Here is a 27,964-nt window from a genome sequence, read left to right as displayed (position 1 = left end):
TTTATCCACCCACAGTGCTTATCACATGAGCTGGATCTGGATTTCCATTCACATATTTACACCCTGTGTCTGTCGGTTCTTTCTTGTAACAATCCATCTGTCTATTCATAGTAACACATGTTGTTAATCTGCAGTCTGATAATTTACACGTACATAAAATAAAGAAATAATGTGTAGTCATGGTATGCAGCTCTTTGACCTTATTTGTCCCAAAAAGGCGGTTTCTCAGATTTGCCTGAGGAACTATTGTTACTGTTTGCTTCCGTGACGGAAAACATCTGATTCTGACGTGCTGGATATGCAACTCTGTCGTCTGGCTGATATGCTTATTTAATCAGGCAGCATGACATTAGTCAGGCAGCACGATAAATAACAATCAGTCTGCGGGGAATTCAGGGCGACATTTTATCTTGGCCTGCTGAATCGAGGTCAAAGAAGGGCCTACTGTGTTTTAGCCGACTGTCGGTGGGATTAAATTTGTTTTTTTTTTAAATCTTGCTGATGCTTGATCTGCAAAGATAAACTAAGGCTAACATGGACTAAATAAATTGTCTTACTGTAAGTGTAATATTGTAATATCTTAAGTGTAATATTTTATGTTCAAATATCTATCTATCTATCTATCTATCTATCTATCTATCTATCTATCTATCTATCTATCTATCTATCTATCTATCTATCTATCTATCTATCTATCTATCTATCTATCTATCTATCTATCTATCTATCTATCTATCTATCTATCACCGAGGGACAATTTGGAGTGTTAAATCGGTTTGCCATTCATGTTTTTGGAATGTGGGAGGAAACCGGAGGACCCAGAGAAAACCCACGCGGACCCGGGGAGAACATGCAAACGCCACACAGGGAGGCCGGAGCGCATCTTGAACTCACGACCTCTGCACTGTGAAGTTGGTGTACTAACCACTCAACTATGACCTAGTTAAAAATGGGTCACAATTTACCAATCAGTAAAAGTTCAATTTTAACCCAAATTAGCGAAGTGGAGACAACATGATGACTACAATTTAACATATCTGCCTTCCAGTCCTGAGATTCCCGTATGAAGATTCCATGTGCCCCCTGCTCCACTTCTATTAACAGAAAAAAGGGGAACCATTATCTTGATGGATATCTACTGTACCCATTTATGTCTTTTTTTTACCATCCTTCACTTTTCCATTCTAGAGTCAGTCAACTTTGGGACAACACCTTTAACTGGTTGCCAGTCAATCAAAGAGCGGAAAGACCGTTCTCACCTACAAGTATGACTATTGGCCGCTTTACATGCAGACATATACGTACATTCAGTGGCGGTCCGTGCATTTCACACCTAGGCCTTCAGTGAAGTCCTACTTAATCTGACTTGAACAAATATCCCTCATAATACCATAATTTATGACACAACGGCTGGATATATCATTTACAAAAGCACACGCACGCAGTACTGGGCGTGGCATCACCTTAATCATCTACAACACAGGCTATTTTCCGGAGCAATTATACATCAATAAATCTGCATCAGCAATTAGAACTTGTCACTATACGTGATACTGCAAACACTTAAAAATAAAAGGAAATTTAAAATCATTTGTCCACAAAGTTTTATTAAGTCCACCAAGAATATGCAATCTTTAACAAGATTTTACGCTAAATTACAAAATGTCAGTTTAATATAAGAAAAACAACAAGACGTTCACAAAACGAACTATTTGTTGAAAATAAAAGTAAACAAATCTTTTTCATTTGTTCTTGAGAATAGGCCTACATGCGACAGCGAGTTGTCCTCTCCTTCAGCCATTGTGGGTTAAAAAAGCGAGTAGATATATTTGGTTTTTCTGCTAAAGTTTCCGGGTCTGATCTCTTGTAGCTTGGTTGATTTGCATAGCGCTGCCTCCGCTGAGGGCTGAGGTAAAGTGAGTATCCAATCACAGGACGCGTACATGTCATGTTCAACGCGAGGCCCTCTAGCTGGCCTTACCGTGCCAACTCGTGATCTGATTGGCTATCGCAACTATATATCAACTACATGTGCCAGTTCATGTACAGCGCACAGACGCCCTCACTGTTGATTCTGAAGGCGTCGATCAGATTTCATACAGCCTGGCGACACAAGCTAGCTGAATTCTGATTGGATTAAAAACTCTGACCTAAAACTACAACACTGAAAGGAGCATAACCAAATGGATATAATATAACATCAAGAAAACAGTATGTAGAATAATTATATATATATTTAGAAAAAACATTTTTTTAATGAAATTGACTTTTATTATAATTATGATAATGATGTCTGATTATGTTAGGCCAGCAGAGAAGGCCTTGCTGGCTCTGACGGCCCACCACTGCGTACATTCAACCAACATGATGCTTATATGCAAACATATCCATCCGTACACCGTACCTCATAGATATAATCTAATATTTCTAAGATGGTCAGGATGCTGGCTCCAATGAACAGACCCATCTGTCCGCCAATGTCACCTAAAAAAGTGGATTGAGACAAAAGCTGAAGTCATGTGTCACCATTTTCACAAATTATCACTCTATTAATCAATTCAGTGGTAACTTGAGATAAGAAAGATAGTGTTTGCGCTTTACAAATTTCCAGCAAACGTGGCTACAATTCATCACCCCTGTGCCCCCTAGTCTCTGATCCAAGCCATTCCCGTCCCGAACATGAACGTGCACGAGGTAGGCACTATAAGAATGCACATGCGCTAAACTAGCAATTCTTTGTCACAATTGCTACATTGTCAGCATAATTTCATAATGTTGGATTGTGTTGTTATTTTTGTTTTGTTTAGAGAGAGTCCAATTCATTCTTTCTAACTTTAGGTGTTTCTTGGAAGTAAATAACGCAGCCATGAAACATTTGAAAATGTGTGACAAATATTTTTTGGGTGGTAGTGGTGGGGTGTGCACTTAAAACTCGCCTTTTAATCACAGGCTGCAGTTTGGCAGGTCCAGAACAATTGTTCAAACAAAAGTTAGAACCCTAGACATGAAATCAATTTAACTCGTATCTCAAGACACCACTGTAATACATCGTGTTAAGGGAGCAGAAGTCATACCTAATAAACCTGCAACGTCATAGGCTTTCTTTTGCTCTATAGTTTCAAAGTTGAGGGCCTCAAAGAAGATGTCCAAAACCAGGAAATTGTCTCTAAGAAGGGTGAAAGAATATTAAAATACAGTAAAAAAAACACACAATACACACATCAGATCAGAAATATGACAGTATTCTATCAATACCGGACGTTCACATCAGTGAATAAAATGTAGTATCTCTATAGGTTTCCATTTAATTTATTTGTTGGATACTGCACAGAGCGGAAAAAAATAACAGATAACTAATCAGTTATTAAACCAATAGAAATACATTTTTCCCCATAGTACTCCATGGAAGCTGGGTTTCTGCCTTTACATTGGAAAATCATACTCAACATGTTTACGCATTTTCTGAAATGCAATGGACCAAACTAGTAATTGAGTCATCATCAGTTTCACTTTGTGGATTTTTGCAGTCAATTTGAAATCATGTTCAATGCTTAAACACATGGGTGAAAAGGATTTTTTTAATATGAAATCCGATTCATAGACAAAAATGAAAGACTGTACTCCATACATATTATGACTCCACAATAACAAACACCATATTGCTGACAGTAAGGCAAAACAATAAAGTAAGGTGATGTGACAATAAACATTTCCTGTTGCGTTTTATGTGGTGTGCAAGTGATTGTAGGCTCAAGGTCAGAGTTAATGAACAGTTTTTAATGAGAAGCGCATCACTACTCTTACTCCCTCTCACTCTGTAGTGAGTTAGATTGTCGCTCCTACCTGATATAATCTTCTGACTTGTCGTATTTCCTGGAGAGATAGCGAGCCGAACCCTTGCTAGGGATTTTGACCATGGAGAGCTCTTTGCCGTAACGGGTGAGATTACATGGCGTCTCGCATGGACAGGTGTCCCCGCTGGTCTTCTGGAGCTGTGCTGCAATGCAACATGAAATAACTTCACATCTTATACCAGCAGGGCTCACTAAGACACGAGGCAGAATTATTGTAGGAGGAATATCCCAAATTGCAAGGGTTCAATTGGATTTTAGGAAATGTTGCAGAGAATGCGAGTGGTCAACCAGTTCTATTCACTTCTACCACATTTGTCGACATGGGCAACATTGTCCATAAGACTGAACATGAATGTATTCTACTGCTTGCTGAATCATGTCAAAGCAATGCTAGTTAATTGATGTTGCTTTCAAATTTGTGACTCGCTTCTTATTCACATTACAGTTGAAAAAAAAACGATTATTGGCATCAGTAATTCTGAACTGATGGCTGAGGTCCCTTTATGGAGCCACATGGGTCAGTCACCAGCAGGTGGTCATAAAATACAGGGGGGACATCTCGAGGTAGCATAAGAATAATTTTTACGGGCTAAAGGTAAGTACAATTCGTACTGTTTTTATGACTTGGAAACCGTGTTAGCGACTTGCGCTCAATTTCGGTGACGTCGCGACCAGAGGAGCAGTCAAATATATCAATAACATAATAGAAACCATCAAAAACATTATTAGGTGGGGTGTAAACACAACGTTACATGTTACTGTTTTAATATTCTAATAATACAGACTGTAAAATTTGTTATGGGTTCTTTGGTTTTCACCCTTCATTTCCCAGCAAGAAGAAAATTACTGATCTTGCATTTTTGAAAGTCATCAGTGGCAAAATAATCATTTTCGTGCAAGCCCATCATTAATTTCTTTACAAACGTGTCCTTCAGGGCACTTTGTGTAATTAAATTTGCTTGTTTTCACATGTTTGAGCAATCCATTTGTGTTAATGTTCTTAACAACTACTTAAGGACAACCGACGTCACTTTTTTGTTTCCTAACTGACATCAGAAAAACGTTTTATAGCATCTAAAATACCTAAAACATGCGGTATGATATTTGTATTCAAATGGAAAACACCAATAAAAATGACTTAAAGTGTCCAAAATCTGCAAAAAATTGAGCTGCGAATTGGGTATTTTCAGAAAGTCCCGCCCCCAGTTCGTGACGTCACGCCAAGACGTGTTGCGTTGCTGGAGAATCAAAACAATGGCTTCAGATCCGGAGAATATGCTTTCTTGTTACACATCCAGTTATGAATATGATTCAAATAGTTCTGAAGAAGAAAGCATACATGTTTGCAATCGATTAAACAATTTATTCCGTGCCATTTTGAGGCAACATTGGGGGGAAATGTCTCACCTAAAAAGAGGCAGAAAGCCACTGAGCTCCTGTGAGGAATGAATCACCCTGTTTCCACAGGCTGATAAATTCCTTATATGGAGCTTGGACGCCCTCTTCTGGCTCTTTCTGGTGCAAAACGAGGTTTTCAGACCATAACAAACATTGACGTGATGGAAGGACTGCTACAATGTGTCCTTTTTTTCGGTCAGGGGCGTTCCTTCAGTGAGTCGTCACCAACTCAAAAACAAGACTTCCGTATTATTATATTATAATATTCAGCATCAGTCTTAAAACGTAAAATATAGCTATATGCGGTGGAATCTTTGTAAAATATGCTCAGTAGAAGTCATTTGAAGCCATTTTACAAATTATGGACACAACTTGTCCGGAGACATCGGTTGTCCTTTAAGTGGGTGGCGACTTGGTGGTGAAAGGCACTCTCTGTGTGATAGATGAGAATGTATGATTTAAAAACATTTTTTTCTACGAAGGAGAACAATGCCATATATTTCTCACGAAGGAACTCTTCCTCAATGAAAATATTTTTAGATATTACCTTCCACAGAAGTCATAATTCATATCATTGTATTCACAATTACATGTGGATATATCCTCCTTCTAATCTATTAAATATGTTTTAAATTCAGTAATGAGATGTGTAATTACATTTATGAATGAAACGACAGAAAAGGTGTAATTATACCACACATTTATCTACCCGTGGCTCTCCGTTAGCATGAATTATTTCAGACTGCAACATTAAAGCCATTGAATGTGCTGCGCTTTTGTTCCGTGCCAATAGCTACGGAAGGCAGAGTGAGATCAGATTGAAGACGGGGGAGATGCTGCAGAAATGACGAATACGTTTAATATGAACACTTCAACAATGTGGGGCATTACACTCAGAAAGTGACAAAATCACAATAGGAAAGTCATTTCAAGATATTCAGATTACCTTCGGCTATATGTATTGCTTAGATAGATAGATATATCTCGATAGATATATGTATATAGTCATATACATATCATGTTCAAAACATTGTACTCTATACATTTTGGGTCACATTCTCTTGTGTAATGAGAAAAGGAATGAATGCAGATTGTTTCTTACCAAGTGCTTTGTCAACACAGTTGATTTTATTAGGAGGACAGATATCAGCGGTTCCTGGAGAGGAGAGCACATAATGAGTCTGATCAATCACAAACAAAATGATCAGTGACCCGTATCTACCACGCTGAGGAAGAACGGCTGTGAACAACACGCCGTCGCATATCATTCATCTCCGAACAAAGGCAGCCGCGCGAAGGATGACTTGCATCCACGGGCATGGCCGTCCATGAGAAATGAAGCATGCAGCCTGCATGTGTAGAGTAAAGATCCCCGGAAAAACACATTGGCCAGTCCATCAAACTCAGGAATTCATTAGCGGCACAAGTCATTAGCGGAGTTCTGCTGTTTTGCTTTTTTATGAGGTGTGTTGATTAATGTACAGTGAAATGACATCGGCTTGTCTGTGTGACTTTTTTCACGCTCACAGTTATGTCTTGTTCAATCTCATTTGTACAATGTTGTGTAATTATCGCAGAGTATATAAATTGCAGTCTTGAATAATAAAAAGGACAGCCCGACTTTATTTTTGTCTGAAGCAAAAGAAAAGCTGTGTCCTGTTTCCATGAGCTGTCTACATGTCACAGGACAAGAACACCCTAATAGCTTTTTTGGGTGGTTGCCCAAATATAGAAAGAGACCAGACACTAAAATATTCACTGAGAGGCAACCAAAGTGTGGAAAACACACTTTTGCTCCTTTGCCTTAATGGTGGTATAAGATTTAAAACTGGGAGATCTTTTACAAAGAGTCACATGAAGTCCAAAAATGGGTTTGCAAAATAAGATGTTTTAGACTGCTTGTTCACATGTTCAGTTTGGTAGCTATCCACTCTAGTTTTATTTGTTTACTGCCCCAACATGCCATTCATCCATTTTCAGCAGTGGTCAATTGTTCGTCTCATGAATGTCACAGGTAAGCTGGAGCCTGTCCAGGACTGGTCACCAGCCAAGTGAAGACAAACAGAAGATACTGCTTTAAAGTCTTCAAAGCCAGACATTTTGGTAATCAGCAACCATCACAAGCAACAGCCCTTTGCATATTATGACGAAAGAATGGAATACAGTGAGACCTCAACTTACAAACACCTCAATTTACAAACTTTTTGTCTTACAAACGTTAAATTTATGAAAATTAAACCTTATAATAAGGACTATTTTCATAATACACACCCACCACGGCTGGCGGAGTGATCTTCGGCGGAAGCACACGACCAAACAGCACCAGAGGTTAAGTTACCAACAGTCCTTATGGAAGGTGACTCTCCTTCCATAAGCCATCAACGACCATCATAAAGGTAAATAAAACTTTATTTTACAGCATAGTTTATTTCTTAAATTACAGTCGTCATGTAATGCGCCTCTCTTTCCAAACAGCAATTCCCTTTGACCTTCGACCTCCAACGCCAAGTGACTTTATGATACAATGCAGTGTATTTCTTTCATTACAATACAATAGCACATTTATTATACATAGAATAAGGTATGTTGTGTGTAGTTTTAAGGCTTATTTAGTTGAAAAGTATATTTTATGGAAACCCGGGAACGGATTATTCCCATTTTAATGGTTTCCTATGGGAATTACTTTTTTGAGATACACACTTTTCGCCTTACACATGCTGTCTGGGAACCAATTAAGTTCGTAAATTGAGGTCTCACTGTACTCATCACCAAGTAGATGCAACGGTGGGCCGTGCATGTCACTCCTAGGCCTTCAGTAATGCTATATCTGAATCAATCAGCTGAGGGTGTGGTGTGATATTACTACACTTCTATTCCCTCTCATTCCCTCAGATCCTTCTTCCCTCCACCTCTGTATGCCCGCCCCTGCCCGTCTCAGCACGATGGGGGACATAGCTTTCAGCTGCTCTGCCCCCAATCTCTGGAACTCACTTCCTCCCAACATTCGTAACATAGATTCTCTTCCCACCTTCAAATCCCATCTGAAAACCCACCTATTTAAAATAGCATTTTCTGTCTAGCTCTAACTCTTGTTTCTATTTATAATTTTATTGTAGTTATTGTATTCTACTTGTAATTGTATTTTATTTATTATAGTATCTATGCTTGTCTGTAACTGTAAAGTGTCCTATAGAGCTTTGAAAGGCGCTTAAAATAAAATGTATTATTATTATTATTATTACACGTCCTATAGAGGGTGTCGTTGGCTGGAAGATAACGTCTGACTTGAAGAAACTTAAGAAATACTGTAATTCAACTGTTCGAATTTTTACTATGAACGTGTGGATTCATGATAACCTCATAAAACTTCAATATTATTTGCTATCTTTGCTAGCTTTGGAGCTGTCGAACCTTTATGATGTCCATCAATTCTTAAAAAGCTCGTCTTGAAAATGACTAACAGTATATCTACAACCAAATCAATTTATTCTCCTCCTTCAGACATTGTGGGTTGATAAAACCGCTATTAAATCAACACAATATATTTGCCTATGCAGCTCGCTACAGATAGAGTATGCTAGCTCTGGCCAATATGCGCTTCACCAGCGGCTAGTCATACTATGATTGGCTAGTGACTAGCCATTCATGTGACTAGCCAATCATAGTTTGCGAAAACTGACATTTCTAGCGCCTTCCAGGAGACATTGCTAACTCGAAAAGTATTCATGGACAAAATATAATTCACATTCGACTGTGGTTCAGATATTTTTAGGCCAGCAGAGAACATCTTGCAGGCCCTGACGGCCCACCACTGAGTCAAAGAAAACGAGACCATGCAGTGAACAACTGGCTAGCACATCTAACGGTCCTGAGCTAGGGGTGTTTGAATCCCATCTGGCTTTGGTCACCGTGAGGTTGTGTGGATGTTTTTTGTAACTTGCATCTTTATTATTTTTACAACATGTAAGACCATATGAAATTGAACATTTGAACTCAGAATGTCCTGTGTATTTCTACCTGTGGCCAATTTCTATCGCAATATCCTTTTGTAACTGTGAACATTCTTCAACAAGGAAAAAATCCAATCAACCTGTCAATAATAATAATAATAATAATAATAATAATAATAATAATAATAATAATAATAATAATAATAATAATAATAATAAAGACATTTAAAAATAAAGTGATCAATAGAGACAAGTAGGTTTCCCCTATTTTGGAATTTTATTCGTGAATTATCTTGACTTTGCCTGATTTGTGGTGTCATTCGTTCATTCCTTTGTTTGATTGTTTTTTTTCTTATATTCATCCCATTTTTCCCATCTTGTTTTAAACTTCCCTACTTGGAGTAGATTTTTTTAGGGCTACAAATCGACTATTCATACCTCCTGACAAACTTGTCTATCACACTAGTTAACATATCTGTCATGGTTAAGGATTTTTCTGACAAAAGCTCAAAGACCCCCATGCAGGAAGGCAGAGTGCAGGCGTCTCAAAAACCATTTCTAAAAAAAAACCAAGAATAAAAAGTCAGCTAGGAATATGGAATCAAAACTATGTTATGTTTAATCAAATCTAACCTATGTATGTCAACAGAAGCAAAACAAACAAACCAAAACAGCATGAGTGAGTTCATGTCATGACAGAGGCTGCAGTGCGTGACAACCGACAGCAATTTACAGAAACGACAAACTAACAAAGGCAGAAAACAAGGGAGCTAAATACAAGCAAACTGAAGGGATAACGAGGTACACCCGGACATAACATGAGTGGGTGGAGGGAGCTGACAGGTTGGCACAAGGTACAGGGCTGACGAGGACAGGTGGAAAAAAACCTAATCAGACAGACAAGACATGGAAGTAGGGACACATAAAAAAAACAGAACTAAAAAAAGTCAACATGACACCAATTATGACAATATCTGCTAATTCCAAACAATATAATATTTCACGGAGATGTTTGGGAAACTCTAAACACCTGCCAAATACTATTATAAAAATAACAACGTTGATTAAACAGTGCCTCAACAGAAATATGAAGGGTAATTAAACGTGCGTTTATTCCAGTTCCTAAAGATATACTTTGGTTAACAGATGGTGCCTGAGGAGTTTTTGAACATTTCCAAACACAACTATAACGGAGGATATAACAACTGCATTTGCAAGAGAGGATTATCTTCCACATCCTGTTTACTGTGTAAAAAAACTCTAAGTCAGCGTTGTAACATTTGAACAGCTGTGAGAGTGTATGTGTGTGTGTGTTTATGCGTGTGTGGTTAAGACTGAAAAAGATTTTCTATTCACAAGTTGGCTTCCTGCCCCCTTGACAACCTTTTGAGCCAATTGCTCTCAGGAGTACTATAAAGGAATTTAAGTCTTCTTAATCAACAATAAATTGTTGCGCCCCAATGTGTGGTGCCCACCACAGGCCCATTTTTACCAAAGCCAGCAGACCAACGCTCCCACATGTATTGAATCTGATATCTACAATAAATAGAATTCCTGATGCAATATATCACCGTGGGAAACCAAAGTGGTGCAGCCGCTTTCTCACGATTCCCAAGTGATCGTCGCTCACAATCTGTTAATTCAAATGTCTCTCCCAATACGGACGGACCCGTTTTTTTTTCTGTCTTGTTCATTTGGAGCTGAGGCTCATTTCTAGCTAAAATGAGTTATTTCCCAACGTAAACTTTAGTTAGCAATTTCTTGCTTGGACTGACATGCGAGGCAATGGCCATTTATAATTTAGGTCACAAATTGATTTCCCACTGTTAAAAACAATGGACCAGCACTTATGATGGTACAGCTGTCAAACCATAATGTAATAGTTGTGGCCCTGAGGGATATTAGAAAGTAGGACTACTATTCTTTGTGCACTTTCAATTTCGCGTTTATTTATTTATTTTTTATTTTTTTTTATTTATTTATTTATTTATTTTTCAGACTTAACACTCATATGTGCATGATATGAAATGTAAATTTCTAATAAAGGCAATTCCAATTCAATCCAATCCAATATGCAGACAATCCCATGTTGTTTCTTATGGAAGTGTTACGTGCACTTTGTGGCATAATCTTTAGACTGCTCCCTGAATTCTTTGTTTAACTGTGCGGTGTCACAGCTTGCCTTTTTTTTCTGCCGAGCTTAAATGCAGCCATCAGGTCGTTCAAAATAATCACACATTTTACATTCTGTGTGATGAGTCTTTGCAGCAGTATTTGGATAACACACATGCTGTGTGAGTCTCGGCACTTCATTTTGGTGTTTGGAAGACTGCCGTCAGTCAAATCCTCTAGAATCTAGAATTTACCAATTTTTCATTTTCCCTAATCATCTACAGTCTATATGATTAGGGAAAATGAAAAATTGGTCATCAATAGTGATTCATGTCTGCTTGCTTGTCGGATATTCAGTCTTACTTCATTTGCACCAAATTTCAGTCAGAAATATACTATTATTGTGCAACATCCAAATTTAAATGCCATTAAATGACACTGTATAGTGTTAAACAACGTGAATCAAAAGTCACAAAAACATTGTACCTTTTTAATTTTTTGTTTCTTTCCATGTATATTCCAATTGACACTTCACCTCGATTGTGTTTATATTGATGGAACACATAAAACATGTGTCTGGCATCACAATTATGAGGATCATTTTTTTGCGTTTGCCTTGATTTATGTTTTCTCAGTTTGTCGGCACTTGCTTTTGCTGATGTTCTTCGTTATTGAAGAAAGTCCTTCATGGTGGCTAAGCGTGTGTCCATGGTTTATTCTCCACGTGGTTTGGTATCTGTTGTACTTTTGTAATAAGCCATTTTTTCTTTGCCCTGTGCAATTCCTATGTGTTTGCTTTGCATGGTTTGTAGTCCAGCATTACTATTTGTACTTTTTTCCCATTCACCGATACTTTGTAAATACATATTTTTTTTATTCAAACTTTCCTGCGTCTGTTTGAAGGGTCCGATTCTGTCCGGAACTTACACCAAAAGGACCAGCACAATGTCCACTGAAGTGAAGCCAAAAATGTGGACATTTTTCAAACATTTTCTCAGAATCAGAATCAGAATCAGAATCATCTTTATTGCCAAGTATGTAGAACATACAAGGAATTTGTTTCCGGTAGAACACGCTGCACTAGTATCGTCGTCAAAAAAACTGCTAAGTGGCACTATACAGTTCCATTTTGGCTACTGTTGAAGAGTTCAAAGAGTTAATGGCTTGGGGGAAGAAGCTGTTTAAATGTCTGCTGGATTTGGTGCGCATCCATTTAAATATCTCATTAAAAGAAGTCCAAGTAGGCGCCCAAGTAGGCAGCCATCAGCAAGTGCTCTGACGAGCGTTGCCTTCTCTGTTGTTTTTGTGTTGTTTTGTGTTTTCTTTTACACTTCGTGTTGCGTCATGTGGATCAGATACTGATTGTTTTTCAACAAAGATGGTGCATAAAGAGCTTAAGATTGAATGACTGTGTCTTTGTGTTGTCTTACATTATTTGTTATTTATGTTTTTGTTGTTGTTGTTGTTTTGACTTCAAGATGGCGATGCGAGAGTGGCTGCCTTTCCAGCAGCTCCCGTATTTTGTTTCCCTACTCCTTTTTTTCTTTCCTCTTCCTTCCATAACTTTGCTGCTGTTAAATGTAAATGTTTCCACCGCGAGACTAATAAAGGTTAATCAAATCCAATCCTGTCCAATTTTTTATGTTACTACAAAATGAGTTTGGAATAAATGAATGGCATTTTTCTTCATTTAAATGGCAAAGTAAACAGTGTTATCACAATTTGACACTTGACACTTCGAGAGAAGAGAACTCAGAAATGAACCACGCAGTGTGAATCAAGTTAAGTGTGTGTCAATAACATTTAAACCAGTTCTTGGAATAAGTGTGTTTGCCTTTGGAGGTTCCACAGTATTTACAGTACATTGACCAACTTAAGTGGTTAATAATTACACTAGCTGTGGAGTGGAACAAAGACCTTTGATAAAACAACAGATCCACCAGCCATAGTTGTACTTATTTGATTCTTTGCTTTTGTCCGCCATATGAATCATTTACGTATTCATTCACAGCCGAGAAGGCGATCACAAGCTTCACGCTTTACTATTAGAAGCCGGAATAATAAATGATTTAAATTGATGATGACCTGACCGAGCTAAAGGTTTGGAAATTCACTGAGATGTTAATGACGGTTGACACCTAACTGAGAGCTGCCATCACTGCTGAAGAGCATTAGATTCCTGGTACAACAGCTCAAGGTCAGAGACACCAAATTACATCTGTCCCCCAAGGGTTCAAGTGGGCCAAAATGCAGATGGATTATTTTGCATATGCCTCATGATATCATGTAAATGCGAGGCTGCTGCGGATCGGCTGATTATTAAAATAGTTGTCCGCAAATATCTCAAGGATAAGCGATGACCCTTAATTGGATTCTTAATTATATCTGGCTGCCACTCAATCCTAGCCATCCTGTTGTGTTCTATAAGTGCTTATTCAGGTTAGGGTCACACTAGGGCTGGAGCCTATCCAAACTGTGTTGGGGGGGTATACCGTGGACTGGTCCTCTGTCAATCACTCAGCTGACGTCAGTTGCTATCTCGAAAAATGTGAAATCGGAAATTTTGTTTAATTGTCCTTTGACATTCTATGGAAATTGATTTTGAAATATGTGTCTATGATGCTAATCCAATTGATGACCAAGCATGGACTAAATTTACACCACAATAAGTATTCATATAGAACACAGGTGTCAAAGTCAAGGCCCGCGGGCCAAATCCGGCCCTCCACATCATTTTTTTCGGCCCGCGAAAGCAAATCAAACTTGTTAAATTCCATGACGATTGCTAAAATCTGAGCCAAAATTTCATATTTTTGGATGTCAACCACAATAAGAGCCATTATTCTTGACTTCAGATTTGAAAACGAGTTATTCAGTAATTTGCTGTGTGCTCTATATGTAATATTTGAAGGGATTTAAACATTCTAATGGGTTCCCCAAATTCACAATGGCCCTCGAGAGGAAACTATAACTACAATGTGGCCCGCGGCAAAAAATGACTTTGACACCCCTCATATAGAAATACCTTGTTTAAATGCTCCTTACACATTTTTATGGCATTTACAAGACATTTTTTATACAATAATACAAAGACATTTACCCACATAATTTTGGAGACTGTGCAAGACTAATTCCCAACACAAAAACATTATTCCAGATAGCGGAACAGTGTACCATCCATCCAACCATCCATCCATTTCCAATCAATTTATCCTCATGAGGGTCACGGGCATGCTGGAGCATATCCCAGCCATTTTCAAGCAGGAGGCAGAGTACATCCTCAACTCATTGCCAGCCAATCGCAGGGTACACACAGACGAACAACCATGTCTGCTCACAATCACACCTAGGGACAATTTAAAGTTCAGTTCACACCCCAGTCCTATTTTTGGAATTTGGGATGAAATCAGAGTACCCAGAGAAAACCTGTGCAGGCAAATTCCACATAGGAAGGTCAGAAAATTGAACTCAAGCACATCCACACATTAAGTACCATTCATATAAACAACTGAAAGTACTTTTTTAAAATGCCAAACAAAGAGGTCCTTTTGTCAGTTTCTGCCAAAAAAGCCAGCAACATGTATTTTCCTCTAAGTATATGCGTGAAACGAGAAACTTCGACATCATCAGGTCATACCTGGCATGTGCACCATCCGACAGTTGCACACTCGTACAACCTCATTGGTTTCGCAGAGTAGGCGACAGGCGCTGATGCTGTAAGTGTCGTATCCGGGGAACTTCTCCTTACTGCTGGAGCGGCAGTTCCCCCAAGGCTGGGGCAGATATGTCAACTGAGCATAGAGATTTATTAGTTTAGCAGTCAACAGAGGTGAACATTTCAGGATTAAACCAGCATGGTCGTGATGGTGCATGTGGCTGGGCTTGACAATGATGACGATCAAGACCTACCCTTTGCTCCTGGCATGAAACAAAGGTCTGGAAGCCTGGTGAGACACCGAAGCCCAACTGGTGAATGTAAGGAGGCTCATCCTGACTATGGATTTGAACTCGAATTCCGGCCTCCAGAGATGTCTCATCTTCAAAATGGAGCATGGAAAATTCAGATGTCAACATGTCACATCCCAGTTTGAACTGCTATTAATGAAACATAAGCATCTTTTGTGCACATGGAAACGATGCATTTAACAATTTTGACATGTATGCCATTTTTTTTGCAGCAAAGTGATTTGTGATCGTACAATGAAACCTCATTTGACATGTCTGACATGTTCCATTGTGTTTTTCATATGTTTTCATCATCTTACAATATGTGCATATATTTTTGCTTGCAAAAATCAAATCTTCCAAGTGCACAAGAACATGGTTTACCTCACAAGGGACAAAACGTTTTAGTGTCCAATAGTAAATTATGTCCTTTTTTCTTTTTCTTTGTTTGTTTGTTTGTTTGTTTTTTTGAGGTGGGGGGTTGCATTTCAGTTGAGGGTTTCATTGTATTAGGTTTTCAAAGAAACAGACAAACTAATTCTTGATGATCTAATTTTAAGCAGATTCTTTACTTACAGACAGTGTAGGTGTTCAAATAGCTGACATGTTTCAGCGACTACTTCCGCCTTTGTCAAAACATGTCAGCTATTTGAACACCTACACTGTCTGTAAGTAAAGAATCTGCTTAAAATTAGATATCAAGTAGACAGGATGAACTTAGTACAGCGAATTCTTGATTATGTTTTTGAACACTAGACCTGATTATAATACAGCATTTCTAATTGCAACGCGTTGGGCATTGACCTTGGTGTGTCCAATCTACGGTAACTGTATTTCGATTATTTCTTGTGGGATGGATTTAAACTTGCTACAAATCGAAGTGAAAACAGGCACATGAAATGCATTATGTATGACTTCCCACTGTTGACTGGAATACTAACAAATTTCCGTCAATGGGTTCACAGTTAATATGGCAAACTTTTCTCATCAGTACATAAATTCTGGCCAGAATAGTTGCAGTACACCCCTAAATGATGGTCATTATTATTTTATGTCAATTCAACATCAGGCAGTCGTGTAAAGGGATTGATTACATTGCACACACAATGTTTGTTGGCTTACTTGTCTCTCTCCATATTGGCAGATATTCATCCTGCTGGATATCTAGCATGATCTCCAGCCCGTTTCCCATTCCCCCTTGCTTGGTTTTCCTGGATGAGGTCTTGTTCCCATTAAAGGTGTAGCATTTCCCATATCTGGTGTAAACCTGCCAGAAAACACAACCCAAAATGAACTTGACACATTCAAGGCACTGGTGGTGACTATATGGAATGAGAACCAGATTGAAATGGATGTAGAAAATAAATAAGTAAGTTTACATTCTGTCAGAGCGTGTGACTGAATGTGTCTTATAAACATTCGGATACTGTGAGGATTCACTGCTCACAATGGTTGCGATGAATTGTATTTTGATTGGACTTTTTGCTGATATAGTACAAATGAACCCTGTAATTTGAGAACATTCGGGTAATATTACATTATCATCAGGAACAAACAAGTCTTGTATGTCCAAAGAGAAATGGGCAAAAAAAAAAACATTGCAGTAAATTTTAGAAAAAGCAATCGGGTAAACCCAGGATCCCTCAAACTTTGATGTCAGCAAATATCAGTCAAATAAAATCTTGATCTGTGTGTTTGCCAGCTTGCCGAGCACTTTGTAGCCGTGTTCCCTGACAAAAGCAAGGACACCACAGGAGATAATAAATAGGTAAGATATCACTTCTTATAGGTGCATATCGTTTTATAAAGTAGGAATCATTTTCCAGTCCCTCGAGCAACTTCATTGGTTTAATCACAATGGCAGGATGAAATAGAGAACGGATCGACTGATTAAATTTCAAAAGTTGATTTGGTGGACTTCATGGCATTAACGCAGAGGTTGATATATCACTCAAAAAACAATCGCCAAGTCCTGCATCTGTTGCATTGATCTTAAACACATACGCAAAGCAAAATAAAGTCCACCCCATTCTGGTTTCAAAGTGTGTCTATGTTTCTTTCAAAACATAGACCCAAGCTTCCCCCTCACCATTATATTGAATCCAATCAACTTTGACATATTTTGAAAACATTGGAGTGGCAAAACCACTGTTGCAACTCCCCACCCCTTAATAATATGCAATACTATTGTACAAATGCATCGGCAAAAAAAAACAAAACAAAAAAACAACAACAGTGAAATAAAAGGTTCATTGTTGGTAGTGGTGGCGTTGACACCCCACTGAAAGCTGTTTCCAATATTTTGTTGCGTATGTAATTGATCAAGACAACTTGGTGGTTTGATGGTTAGTACATCTGCCTGCGATTGGCTGGTGAAGAGTCTGGGGTGTAGTCAACCCCTCGCCCAAAGGCAGCAAGGATTGGCTGTGGCTCACGCTCACAAACATGAGAATCATGAAACACTGGACGTGATGTTATTCTGTCCATTTGTGCCAATGGATGGTCCTCACATGAGATTAGCCTTGATGTTGAGAGTGGTGTGGGAGCTGTGCCTCAGGGATGGGAGGTTGTGAATTTGGGACATCGTAGATGACACACATCGTCTGTAGTGTGCCATCGTCAGTAGTGAGAGAGATATAGAGAGATGTAAAGATAGATAGAGAGAGAAAGACAGATAGAGAGAGAGAGAGAGAGAGAGAGAGAAAGAGAGATAGAGATAGAGAGAGAGATAGGGAGAGAGATCTAGAGATAGAGATCTAGAGATAGAGATCTAGAGATAGAGATAGAGAGATAGAGGTAGAGGTAGAGATAGAGAGAATGGATCATTATAGAAAATGGATCGATAGATCATTCTTCTGTGTGTGCATGACTTGATGTCATTGGACAGCACTGGAAATTACGGTGTACCAAATATCCTGGCCTGTGAGTGGAAACTTGATGGGCGGCTTAGTAAGGCATTCATTACCACAGTAAAAAAAATCTACTGGATTCCACTGGAAATATGCTGGCAAGGGAGTCAACCACGAAGACCCCCAGAGACACAAATAACAATCATGCTTACGTCTGTGTTCTGACTTTGACAACAAACAGATCCGCTAAATAAGTGCACCGAGCAAACAGTAAATTAAGGCTGTTTGTAAACCAACAAAAGGTCTTACTTATACAGCACGGATGGGTTTACTTCTGACAATAAATCTGGGGGTGCAGGGCACAGTCCTTGCTGAGGCCACTACGACTAGAGAAGGAAATATGAACAGAGTAATGTTGGTTAAGGGGGAAAAATATAGATATGTAAGGTAGTGTTTCTTAACCTGGGTTCAATTGAACCCTAGGGGTTCGGTGAGTTGGTCTCAGGGGTTCCGTGGACCCTCCGCCACAGAGGTCCACCCCTCAGTATAGACTGCGGTTAGTAGGCACAATCATTGGAAGAAGGGTTTGGTGAATGAGCATATGAAACTGGTGGGGTTCGGTGCCTCCAACAAGATGAAGAACCACTGATGTAAGGTATATATTTTGCAGTAACTGCTTTGTGCTCTTTAAACAAAGTGCATAGTTTCTATAAAGGATGAGGCCAAATGTTTGCCTTCATAGGAAATGAATCCGTCCAGTATAACTATATAATAACACGTGTGATATACGGCCTCCCAACTTGACATGGAAGAGCCAATATATGCGCACTGTATGCTCTGCATTTTTATGTCTTGGTGGGACTTGTCTTTTTCACGCTGTTTTTAAGCTGGAAACTGAATTTTTTTGTCTATGTAAAACATTCGGTGCATTGAATGGGCTGTAATTTGCAAGGTCACCATATCATGCAATGGTGATTCATATTTTGAAACAAATAACCCCTCTTGAAATCTTCTCATGTCTTTTTTTATCCCGCTCATCTCAATTGATTGCCGACTGTTGTCATGGAAAAATAACCAAAGCCAATGCAGGCCAAGTAAGATCCATTCCGGTACCTTTAAAAGACCGCACATGAGTTGCCAGATCATGACCGGTTTTGAGGGGAAGAGTATCATCTCAAGAGCATGCCCAGAGATTGGTGGGGTGCACATAGGTACAGTAAGTGTAGGTCATGCACAAAGAATTTGAATTCGCCTATGTTGTAATTTTTTCTTTTTGCTTTGAAGAGGTTTTTGAATCCGATCTTCAATGCTCTTTTGAAAATTCATACTAATTGTCCTTCGCATTAACAGTATTTTGATTTTTAGTATTTTGATTGAAACGCCCATCATTGACATATGTGATTTGTCATATTTATTTATTTATTTATTTATTTATTTAGGTGCATGTCCAGCGAGTATATTTACAAGTGCCAAATTCTAGTACTGTCTGGGTGACATGTGCAGGTAGCTTGCAAAGGTTTAATCTCAATTTGGCTGTTGCAGAGTAGCAGAGTAGGTAAGCTTCACTTATCGCTGATCCTCTCAACCGTTCATTGACACACTTAAGCCCAACAGGCGGACTTCCCCTGATGGAATGGGCAACAGAGGTGAAGGAGGATTTTGCTTGGGAAATGCTGAAAAGTGCCACAACCAAGCACCTTGGGTCTGCTTTCGCCACTGGAGGACATCAATGTATTCATAAGATTCCCCCCCGAGACCATTGCAAGGTCTTCCAATGATTTTGCCCCTTCAAGATTTTTGGGGGGCGCCCAGTGTGTGTGTGTGTGTGTTTTTTTTTTCCACTGGCTCTTAAATCCAGCTTCATCCCTCCCATCAGAAAAATAAATGGAACATTTTCTCATGTTACATCGGTCTTCCCCCATGTAGCACAACTGTTTACTGGGTGGTGCAAATTCAATAAATAAAGATGTTTTGTATTTTACCAAGTTAACAAAAAACAAAACAAGGAATCTAAAGCAGGTTGCATCATGGTGTTCAGATGTTTCTGCAAAACAACTAAACATATAAATAAAACAGTTTACCATGACTAAGGATAAATATTTTACAATTCAGTCGAGACAGTGCCATAACGCCCCCCCACCCCCACCCGCTCCTTTAACCTTTACCCGAACAAAAGAGGACATAAAACACAAAAAAGTGCACCACAAAAGATGGCAACAAAAACACATAAAAGATAAACGTCGAGAAAGTAAAAATTCAAAGTTTTGAAAATAGCAGGGAACATATTTTTAAAAATGATTCCCAAATGATACTTGGAACAAAATAAGTCAACTTTATACACCAAAGGGATGCACGCGTAGCCCTTCTTGATGTACTTAAAAATTCAAACATTAGTTTATTCAACCAGAAATTCATAATTAATACATGATGATGTTTTACGCATCGTTACTCGACAGCAGAATAGAAGATTCATGGTTATAGCATGCAGCCGCAACATTCAGAAGGTGAAGTTTTGCATAATTCAAGTCATCGTGCGATAGTTTTGTGTCATGGGATATTCATGACGTGAATAGACCAAAGTTATTGTCATAGAAATGTTTGTTCTGATTCCAGATATTGATGGAAACCTGACCAAATTATTTTTTTCAGTGAATATATCTAGCACAGTTGACTCCATAATGGCGATTTTTTTTTTATTCTGTGTTCTGATTTTTTTAATTATGTGTTCTGAATGCAAAGATTGAAACTGCCATTCCTGCCTTTTTGCTGTTTTGATTTATTTTTCTTTTTTTTCTTGTTTTTCTTTCTTTGTTTTTTTTTCTGATGAAGGTGGAAGTAGACGCCGATGTCAGGTATTTGAACACCCACAATACACTGTCTATAAGCTAAGAATCTGTTTTAAATTAGATATCAAGTAGACAGGATGAACTTAATACAACTGTTAATTAAATGTTTCAGCCAACCGTACTTAATGGGGTTTGGTGAGTACCGATGAAGGGACAGGTTTATTTTAAGCTATCTTGAACTTCTACGGAACAGATGCTGATACCAGCGACTGCTATTTAACTCTCCAGTCCTCATTTTCTGTATACACCCTGAGTCCTCCGGGTCAAAATGACCTGTTTTCAGTAAACCCCCGCAAACAAGCAGCTTAATTGGATTTTTAACTGTGGTGACCTATGAAGGGAAAAGCCAAAAGAAGAATTGAATCTTAAACAGAAATTTTAATTTTGCCAGAGGAAGTAAGTTGCCGTTCACCACAATATGTGTGACATAATTCCCCTACTTCAATGTCATAATGTACAATCGCGGCGTCAGCACACAGAGGATTAGGGATCCTGTCATATGTAGCACCCTTATAAACCTTTGAAATCCAGAAAAAAAGCTGTGCAGTCTATCTTATCTGGTATATGTCTGCTATGGCCTTGTTCATGTTTAAAACTAATTGTTCTGAGCCACAACTAAAACATTGAAACATTCTGCGGTGTGCGTTATCCTTTATTTCAATTAGATTTGCCTCATGGGTCATTTTGACCCGAAGACCATCTTTGTACTTTTTTGGTACAGCTCCTTTTTGTAATTCGAATGAAAAAGAAATGATTATTATTATTATTATTATTATTATTATTATTATTATTATTATTATTATTATTATTATTATTATTTACATTTGGGGACAATGTAGGAAAAGTAAAACAAAATAGTATTTTGTTTTTTTGGGTTGAGTTTTTAACATAGTGTCGGGTCTTCCTCGGCAGTAGGTGGCGCTATAATTTGGCAGTTTGACACCAGCGGAATCCTCATCTGCATCACAAATTAAGCTCTTGGTTTACAATTTTTCTTATTAAATTGATATTGGTGAGTGTGGAAACAAACACTGGTATCAGTCAGAAAAGAAAAAGATCTACCCCGGTAATCAAACATTCCTTAGTAATTAGCCGTACTTTCTGTTACTTTGTATTCATTTTCTGGTGTTAGAGTTTTGTCTTCTTTTTTTTTTTTTTTTTTTTTTTTTTTTGTTACATAACTGCGCAAAAGCACTGGAAAAACATGGACACTCCTCACCTTAGGGTCTGAACTATGATTGGAACCTAAACGTAAAGATTGTAAATCAGATGTGCTGACCACAGACTACAACCTCAGCAAAAACAAGAAAAGGTTCTCTATCGAAATAACAAAACAAAAATGAAAGCTTTGGGAGAGGTGTATTTGCTTGATTTAAACCTTTGACTAAAAGTGGCATATAGTGTATTTATTTTAGCTCATTTCAAAATACATTGGTGTTAGCACCAACCAAAAGGTGTAAGGGGATATGGATAGATCCCTATAAGGGACACGAAATTGGAATCATTATTCGTAAAAAAAAATAAACAGCATAAATAGGTAGTTGTTTTAGCTCATCTTGAAGTGCTCCTTGATTTAGCTCTTTTAAATCCTGCCGTTTGCTGTGATTAAACCGGGTTGAAATCATCCTTCATCAAAAGTCAAGCAGATTACTTTTATCATGGCTTTGCACCCCGAGATCACATGCTGTGGCTGGTAAACACAAATCTATGGTGACCTTCATAATTACACTGTCGTCACACCGGCAGATCAGTGGTTGGCCTCAAGACAGGTCTAACTTCGGCTAAGTGACAAATCTGAGCAGAGCAGGTCGAACATCAACTACAATTTCACGATGTTATTGCGCCCACATATTCCATAGGTCATTACACAGCTGAGTGTTTCAATTTCACTCGTAGCTTCTCATACGGCCATCCATGCAAGCTCTATCATTTGCAATTAGTGGTTTGTCATCACTTTACCGTTGGGCGGAATTACACGCGTGATAAATGTGATCATTTCCTCAAATAGTCATGACAAATTCAAACGAATGGGGAAGCATTAGGAGTAGTCCGCAGAGGCTCCTTGATTAATAGGATGATCATCCAACATGATGAATTTGGCACGGTTCAGTGTTCACTCTGAGGGAGGTTTACATAAAAAGCTGTTGTACCCACTTGACCATTTGAAGCCGCATACCTTTAGCGCCAGCGCCGCATATGGTAAAATTAAGTCTGTTGTCAAACCTGCAGGGGCTCGTTTCAGTCATCTTTGTGGGTGTTGTGACTCATCCCCTGCCCTTTTTGCGGTTCTTTCCAACAGAGCATTGAAAAAAAGTTTGGCATCGAAGACAGCGTGCAGCAAGGCGAGCAAGCCTCCCTCAATGTTCCCATTTTTGTACCACTGAGTCTTCTTGCCACTCACCCATGCACACTCATCTAATGGATCGGTGATATATGCTCTTGATATAACGGGTTGGAAATGGACAGGCTCTTGAGCACAATTCAGCGACTCAGAAATAGAACTTCCATCTTTACAACTCTCACAGTTGCGTGGCCGCTTCCTGTGATTGCGGTCTGCACTAAATTCAAGGCCACAACCCCACCAGGGCGCAAAATGTAATTTGCAGCACATAACACGATCACGGTTGGTTTAGTAGGACCCCTACCAACATTCAGATGGCACGACTTTATCATTCTGAAGAATCAGTGCGTCTAGAATTTCCATGCAGTAGATATGCCCCTTGTGGTTGGGCGAGTCGAAAGCGCTAATGTACATTTAGATGATCGGCCTGATTTTTTATTTTCAACCCTGCTCAGTCAGATAAGATGACACACAATAATGTATCTATCGAGGCACTTTATTTTTTGAACCGTGCGGTCTTTGAGATTTGACTTTGGCACAAAACACCTGTATATCACATCTTCCCCCATTAAAATGAAAGGAAATGTCATTCATATTCAATTGTTATTCGAATCATTTTGTGAAATTATTATCATAGATTTTTAATGAAAAGAAATGTTGAAGATCATTATACCGTACAGTATTGATATAATAGAATGTAAAGCATGAAACTTGACATTCTTTGGTTCACAACCATTGTCGTTGTCTGCTCCGTGGCCACCAGGGAGCAGTATACTATAGACAGAAACACAAAAAAGTTTATCAACTGCCTCTTTATCTGAAGTACGGTACAGTGATTCATAAATTCTGAAAGTATACTGTAAATAACTGCGGTCAAAAATATTTTACTTTTTTTAAATCAGAAAGACAAACTTCAAAATGAATTGTTTTGCATTGATTCTGAATCTTAACATGTTTTTCTTTAGAAAAGGAATGTCGTATTATTATTATTATTATTATTATATCTCCACCAAATCTTGTAATATAGTTATATATTCAGCATTATTCAATCACTGCTTTAATTCCTGTATATGATACCTGTTCATGTTAAGCGCTTTGTTACAGCTTCAACGCTATATAAATCAATATGTATTGTAACGTATCGTATTGTATTGTATTGTATTGTATTGTATTGTATTGTATTGTATTGTATTGTATTGTATTGTATTGTATTGTATTGTATTGTATTGTATTGCATTGTATTGTATTGTTCATGAATTAGGGGTTAAGTCCAGAAAGGACCAGGGTGTTTTTGGAATGTTTGTCTGAAACCCCATCGCTATAAATGGTACTGTAACTGTCTTCTTCTTTTCCTTTTCGCTTTTCCCTTCAAGGGAGAGCAAATCAGTGTCCTCCGTCTTCTGAGGTTTGATTCGCATGTTTGTTTTGGCCAGGCTTTTACGTCGGATGCCCTTCCTGACACAACCCTCTGTATTTATCCGGGCTTGGGACCGACACAAGAAGACTTATGTCCCCTTGTGGCTACAGAACAAGCAACTCGCTCAGTAAAAGGCTCCCAAACACAAAATGCTCATCGGCACAGCAACAATTAAAAAAAGTAAAACTATACTCACCATTTGATGACAATGCTCTGATCTTACCGTGAAATGCGCATGAAACCCCATCACGATAAAGGGTACTGTAACACAATGCATGGTAAAAATCCTTTTTGTGCAAACATTTTTTTTAAAGATAAACTTAAAAAAAAGGAAATATCTCAAAACCTTGATGTGCTAGAAAAAAAAGTAAAGGCATTTTTGCAATATGTATCAAAAATATGTTTAGGGACTCATCAAGTCATTTCCGATTTGCTGTTGACCTGTGCGACTAGTGTTCTATTTATCTTTGTCTGCTGAGGTGTGTTGCTGACGTGCGTTCAATTTTCTGTTGCATGACTGCGCCACAATTGTATTTAGTAGTATTTTATAAGCAAAAGCTAAACAGACTCTTCATTTTACATAATTTTCAAGCCTAGGTTTATCAATTTCCATTCAATTTTGGTCGAGTTGTAAACAACCACTCAACACTGTCAAAATTAAAAAAGCAATTAATTTTCCCTTCATAGAAACTTTAAAGTGAAAAGTCTTGCATCAGATATTGGCAAACCAAACTTGAGCCGTTTGGTTTTATTCAAAAATGTCAACTCTTATATTGTTCTTTCAGGCAGGCAACAAAAGGAATGCGTTAGGACCACAACTACATGAGAAACATACAACTATTTGCATCTCGTGTACTCAACACGTGAACTGCACAGCGGAAGGCCAGAAAAGAGATTTGAATGCTAAAGTGCTGTGGGACATTTGTCTGGACCACAAGCTCACAATGATGTTGCATGTCCCAATAATTTTGTCCATGCTACTTTTATGTCTATGCTGAGTTCACCTAAGACACCCAGCGGGGTTGTTGTCAACACTTATTATTTATTCTCCTCTTCGATTTCTGCTGGTGACTGTTTATTCCTCTGAGGCGCTTTTGCCGATGGCATTGAAGAGGTGTGGGTGCAGTACATTGACGGGAAATGTTTCAACAAATGTCTGCAAAGAACACATAAGCATACCAGAGAAATGGGTGCTTATCTTTGCACTTCACCTCAAGTTGCCCTTCGCTGTTTGATGAGTGTGTCAGGAGACAGGCAGCGAGGAGAAACCCGCAGCTGAATCATCTCGCTTTATACGCTCGTCTACCTTTTGACTTTCTTTGTCTGTGGACATTCACATATTCCTGTTTAATCAAGGCACCTCTGTTATTTACACAGGATTTCATTTCCCACCTGAAATATTGAAAAAAAAAAACTTCCCTGAAGAAACTACGATACACTTCCTGCACCTTCCTTTTTTTATAATATATTCATCAGAGACATCTAATCGGTTGTTGTTGTTTTTTTAAGAGCATAACTTTGGGGGATATGTTGGATTTGGGCCACATGCTGTCGAAATATGGATGAAATGTCTGGAAAGAAGAGGCCGATATGCTATCTAATGCTCAACATTTATTCGTACGAAATATAGGAGAGACTTGTAGGGTGGAATGTGGAGGGGAAAGAGATATACAGGCGTCCATAAATAATACAGAATGCAAATTGGAGTTGTGGAGTTATGTTTTGCATATCAAATCGATACATGGGGTTCAGTATCGACAGCTGACGCATGGTGAATATTCGTAAAGCAAGCTCGCCTCGCGGTCGTGAGGTTCCGGGTTTGAATCTTATTTCAGGCCTTCCTGTGTGAAGTTCTTCCAGATGTCCTCCTCAACAAATGCAATTGATTCAATAAAGGCTAAAGAGTTTACAGGTTATTCAGCTTGATTATATTTGTGCAGCCCTGGATTTGACTTGTGGCTAGTACAGAATGTACTTTTCCAAAGACCAAAAAAATCAGCTCCAACAGGCATACTGAATATCTCGGGGCAAAAATATTGGGACATTTGGACTGTTTTATACTGAACACAGGAGAGAAGTGCTTATGAACCAGAGAATCTGTGAATCGTTCACAGTGGTTCAACTGAGCCTCTGTCGTGGAGGTTAAGACTCAACATGTCAATTAGTTATGACACATCCGCTTGACCATCACTGGCTGCAGATGATCACATTACATTGCTTGTCCAATTCGTGCTGAGACTCACATTAACACTCAGTAGTTAACGTGTGACTGGCTCTGTGTGTCCTTTTTTAGAATGTTTTAATACCGTACTTTTTGGATTATACGTCGCTCCGGATTATAGGTCGCACGAGCCAAAAAATGCATAATTAAGAAGAAAAAAACAAATATAGGGCGCACTGGAGGATAAGTCGCATTTTTGGGGAAAATTTATTTGTGATAGAGATTTCTGATAGAGAGGCGTTTGCGTTGCATGAAGCGGTAACACCAAGTAGGTCCTCCTGCAAAGCCGTTTATATTCATCTCCTTGGCAACGACCTGGGCGTGGAGACGCAACTGCACCGTTGACAAACCTCTCCCAGCAGCACGTTGTTCAAGCACCCATGCGTGAACTCGTTCCTCCAACTGCGGCCACCTAGCTTTTAGCCCGCGATTAGCTTTTTTTGTTTTCTTCATTTCAGTAAGCATAACCTCTGCTTTTCGCCAGTCCCTTACAAGTTTTTCGGAAAAAAAATAATAAAGTGGTCACATACATTGCAGAATGGGATAAGACTCAGCAGTCGCTGCTGCCACTTTTCATGGGCATAGAGCCCAATCCTTGAGCCGCAGACACGTCCGCAGATGGAACATGGGAGGCCGGATGGCAGGGGGGCACCAGCCGCCCGCTGGTGCCGTTGAATGCGTCTCTCTAATTGTCTGTCTATGTGGATTTGATGTGTTTTAGAGACTATCCTGGCACTAGTGGTCTGCCAGGTTTGTCGGTCTGAGGCCAAAGCTTCGAGCTCCGTGTTGTTGATGTTGGCTCGTTTGAGGAGGTCCCTGGTGTAGTCCTTGAGGCGTCGCTTTTGCCCCCCTGCAGAGCGCTTCACATCTTTCAGCTGTCCATAGAGGACTTGGCGGGGCAGGCGGTGATCGGGCATGCGGATGGTGTGTCCAATCCACCGAAGGTGTTTTTTTGCAACTGCTGCTTCCATGCAGATGGAATTTGTGCGCTGAAAGATGTCTGAGTGAGGAACTCGATCTTCCCAGGACAG

General features: G+C 38.9%; 1 protein-coding gene across 1 annotated transcript in view; it reads right to left on the bottom strand.

Annotated features, from left to right (window-relative positions):
• The window catches only part of asic4a (acid sensing ion channel subunit family member 4a), a 123,668-nt gene that overhangs the window by 3,734 nt on the left and 91,970 nt on the right, over positions 1 to 27,964 (bottom strand). The window contains 7 exon segments of the mRNA XM_089002433.1: positions 2,405 to 2,484; positions 3,075 to 3,166; positions 3,844 to 3,997; positions 6,355 to 6,408; positions 14,952 to 15,105; positions 15,224 to 15,351; positions 16,382 to 16,526. Of these exon segments, the coding sequence (XP_088858559.1) occupies positions 2,405 to 2,484; positions 3,075 to 3,166; positions 3,844 to 3,997; positions 6,355 to 6,408; positions 14,952 to 15,105; positions 15,224 to 15,351; positions 16,382 to 16,526 (807 nt within the window).

Source organism: Hippocampus bargibanti, linkage group LG08, assembly GCF_051943395.1.
Source record: "Hippocampus bargibanti isolate YZ-2025 linkage group LG08, ASM5194339v1, whole genome shotgun sequence".
In the NCBI taxonomy this organism is placed as follows: Eukaryota; Metazoa; Chordata; class Actinopteri; order Syngnathiformes; family Syngnathidae; genus Hippocampus; species Hippocampus bargibanti.
The sequence above is the reverse complement of the archived record's forward strand: the minus strand, read 5'-3'. Positions and strand labels throughout refer to the sequence as shown.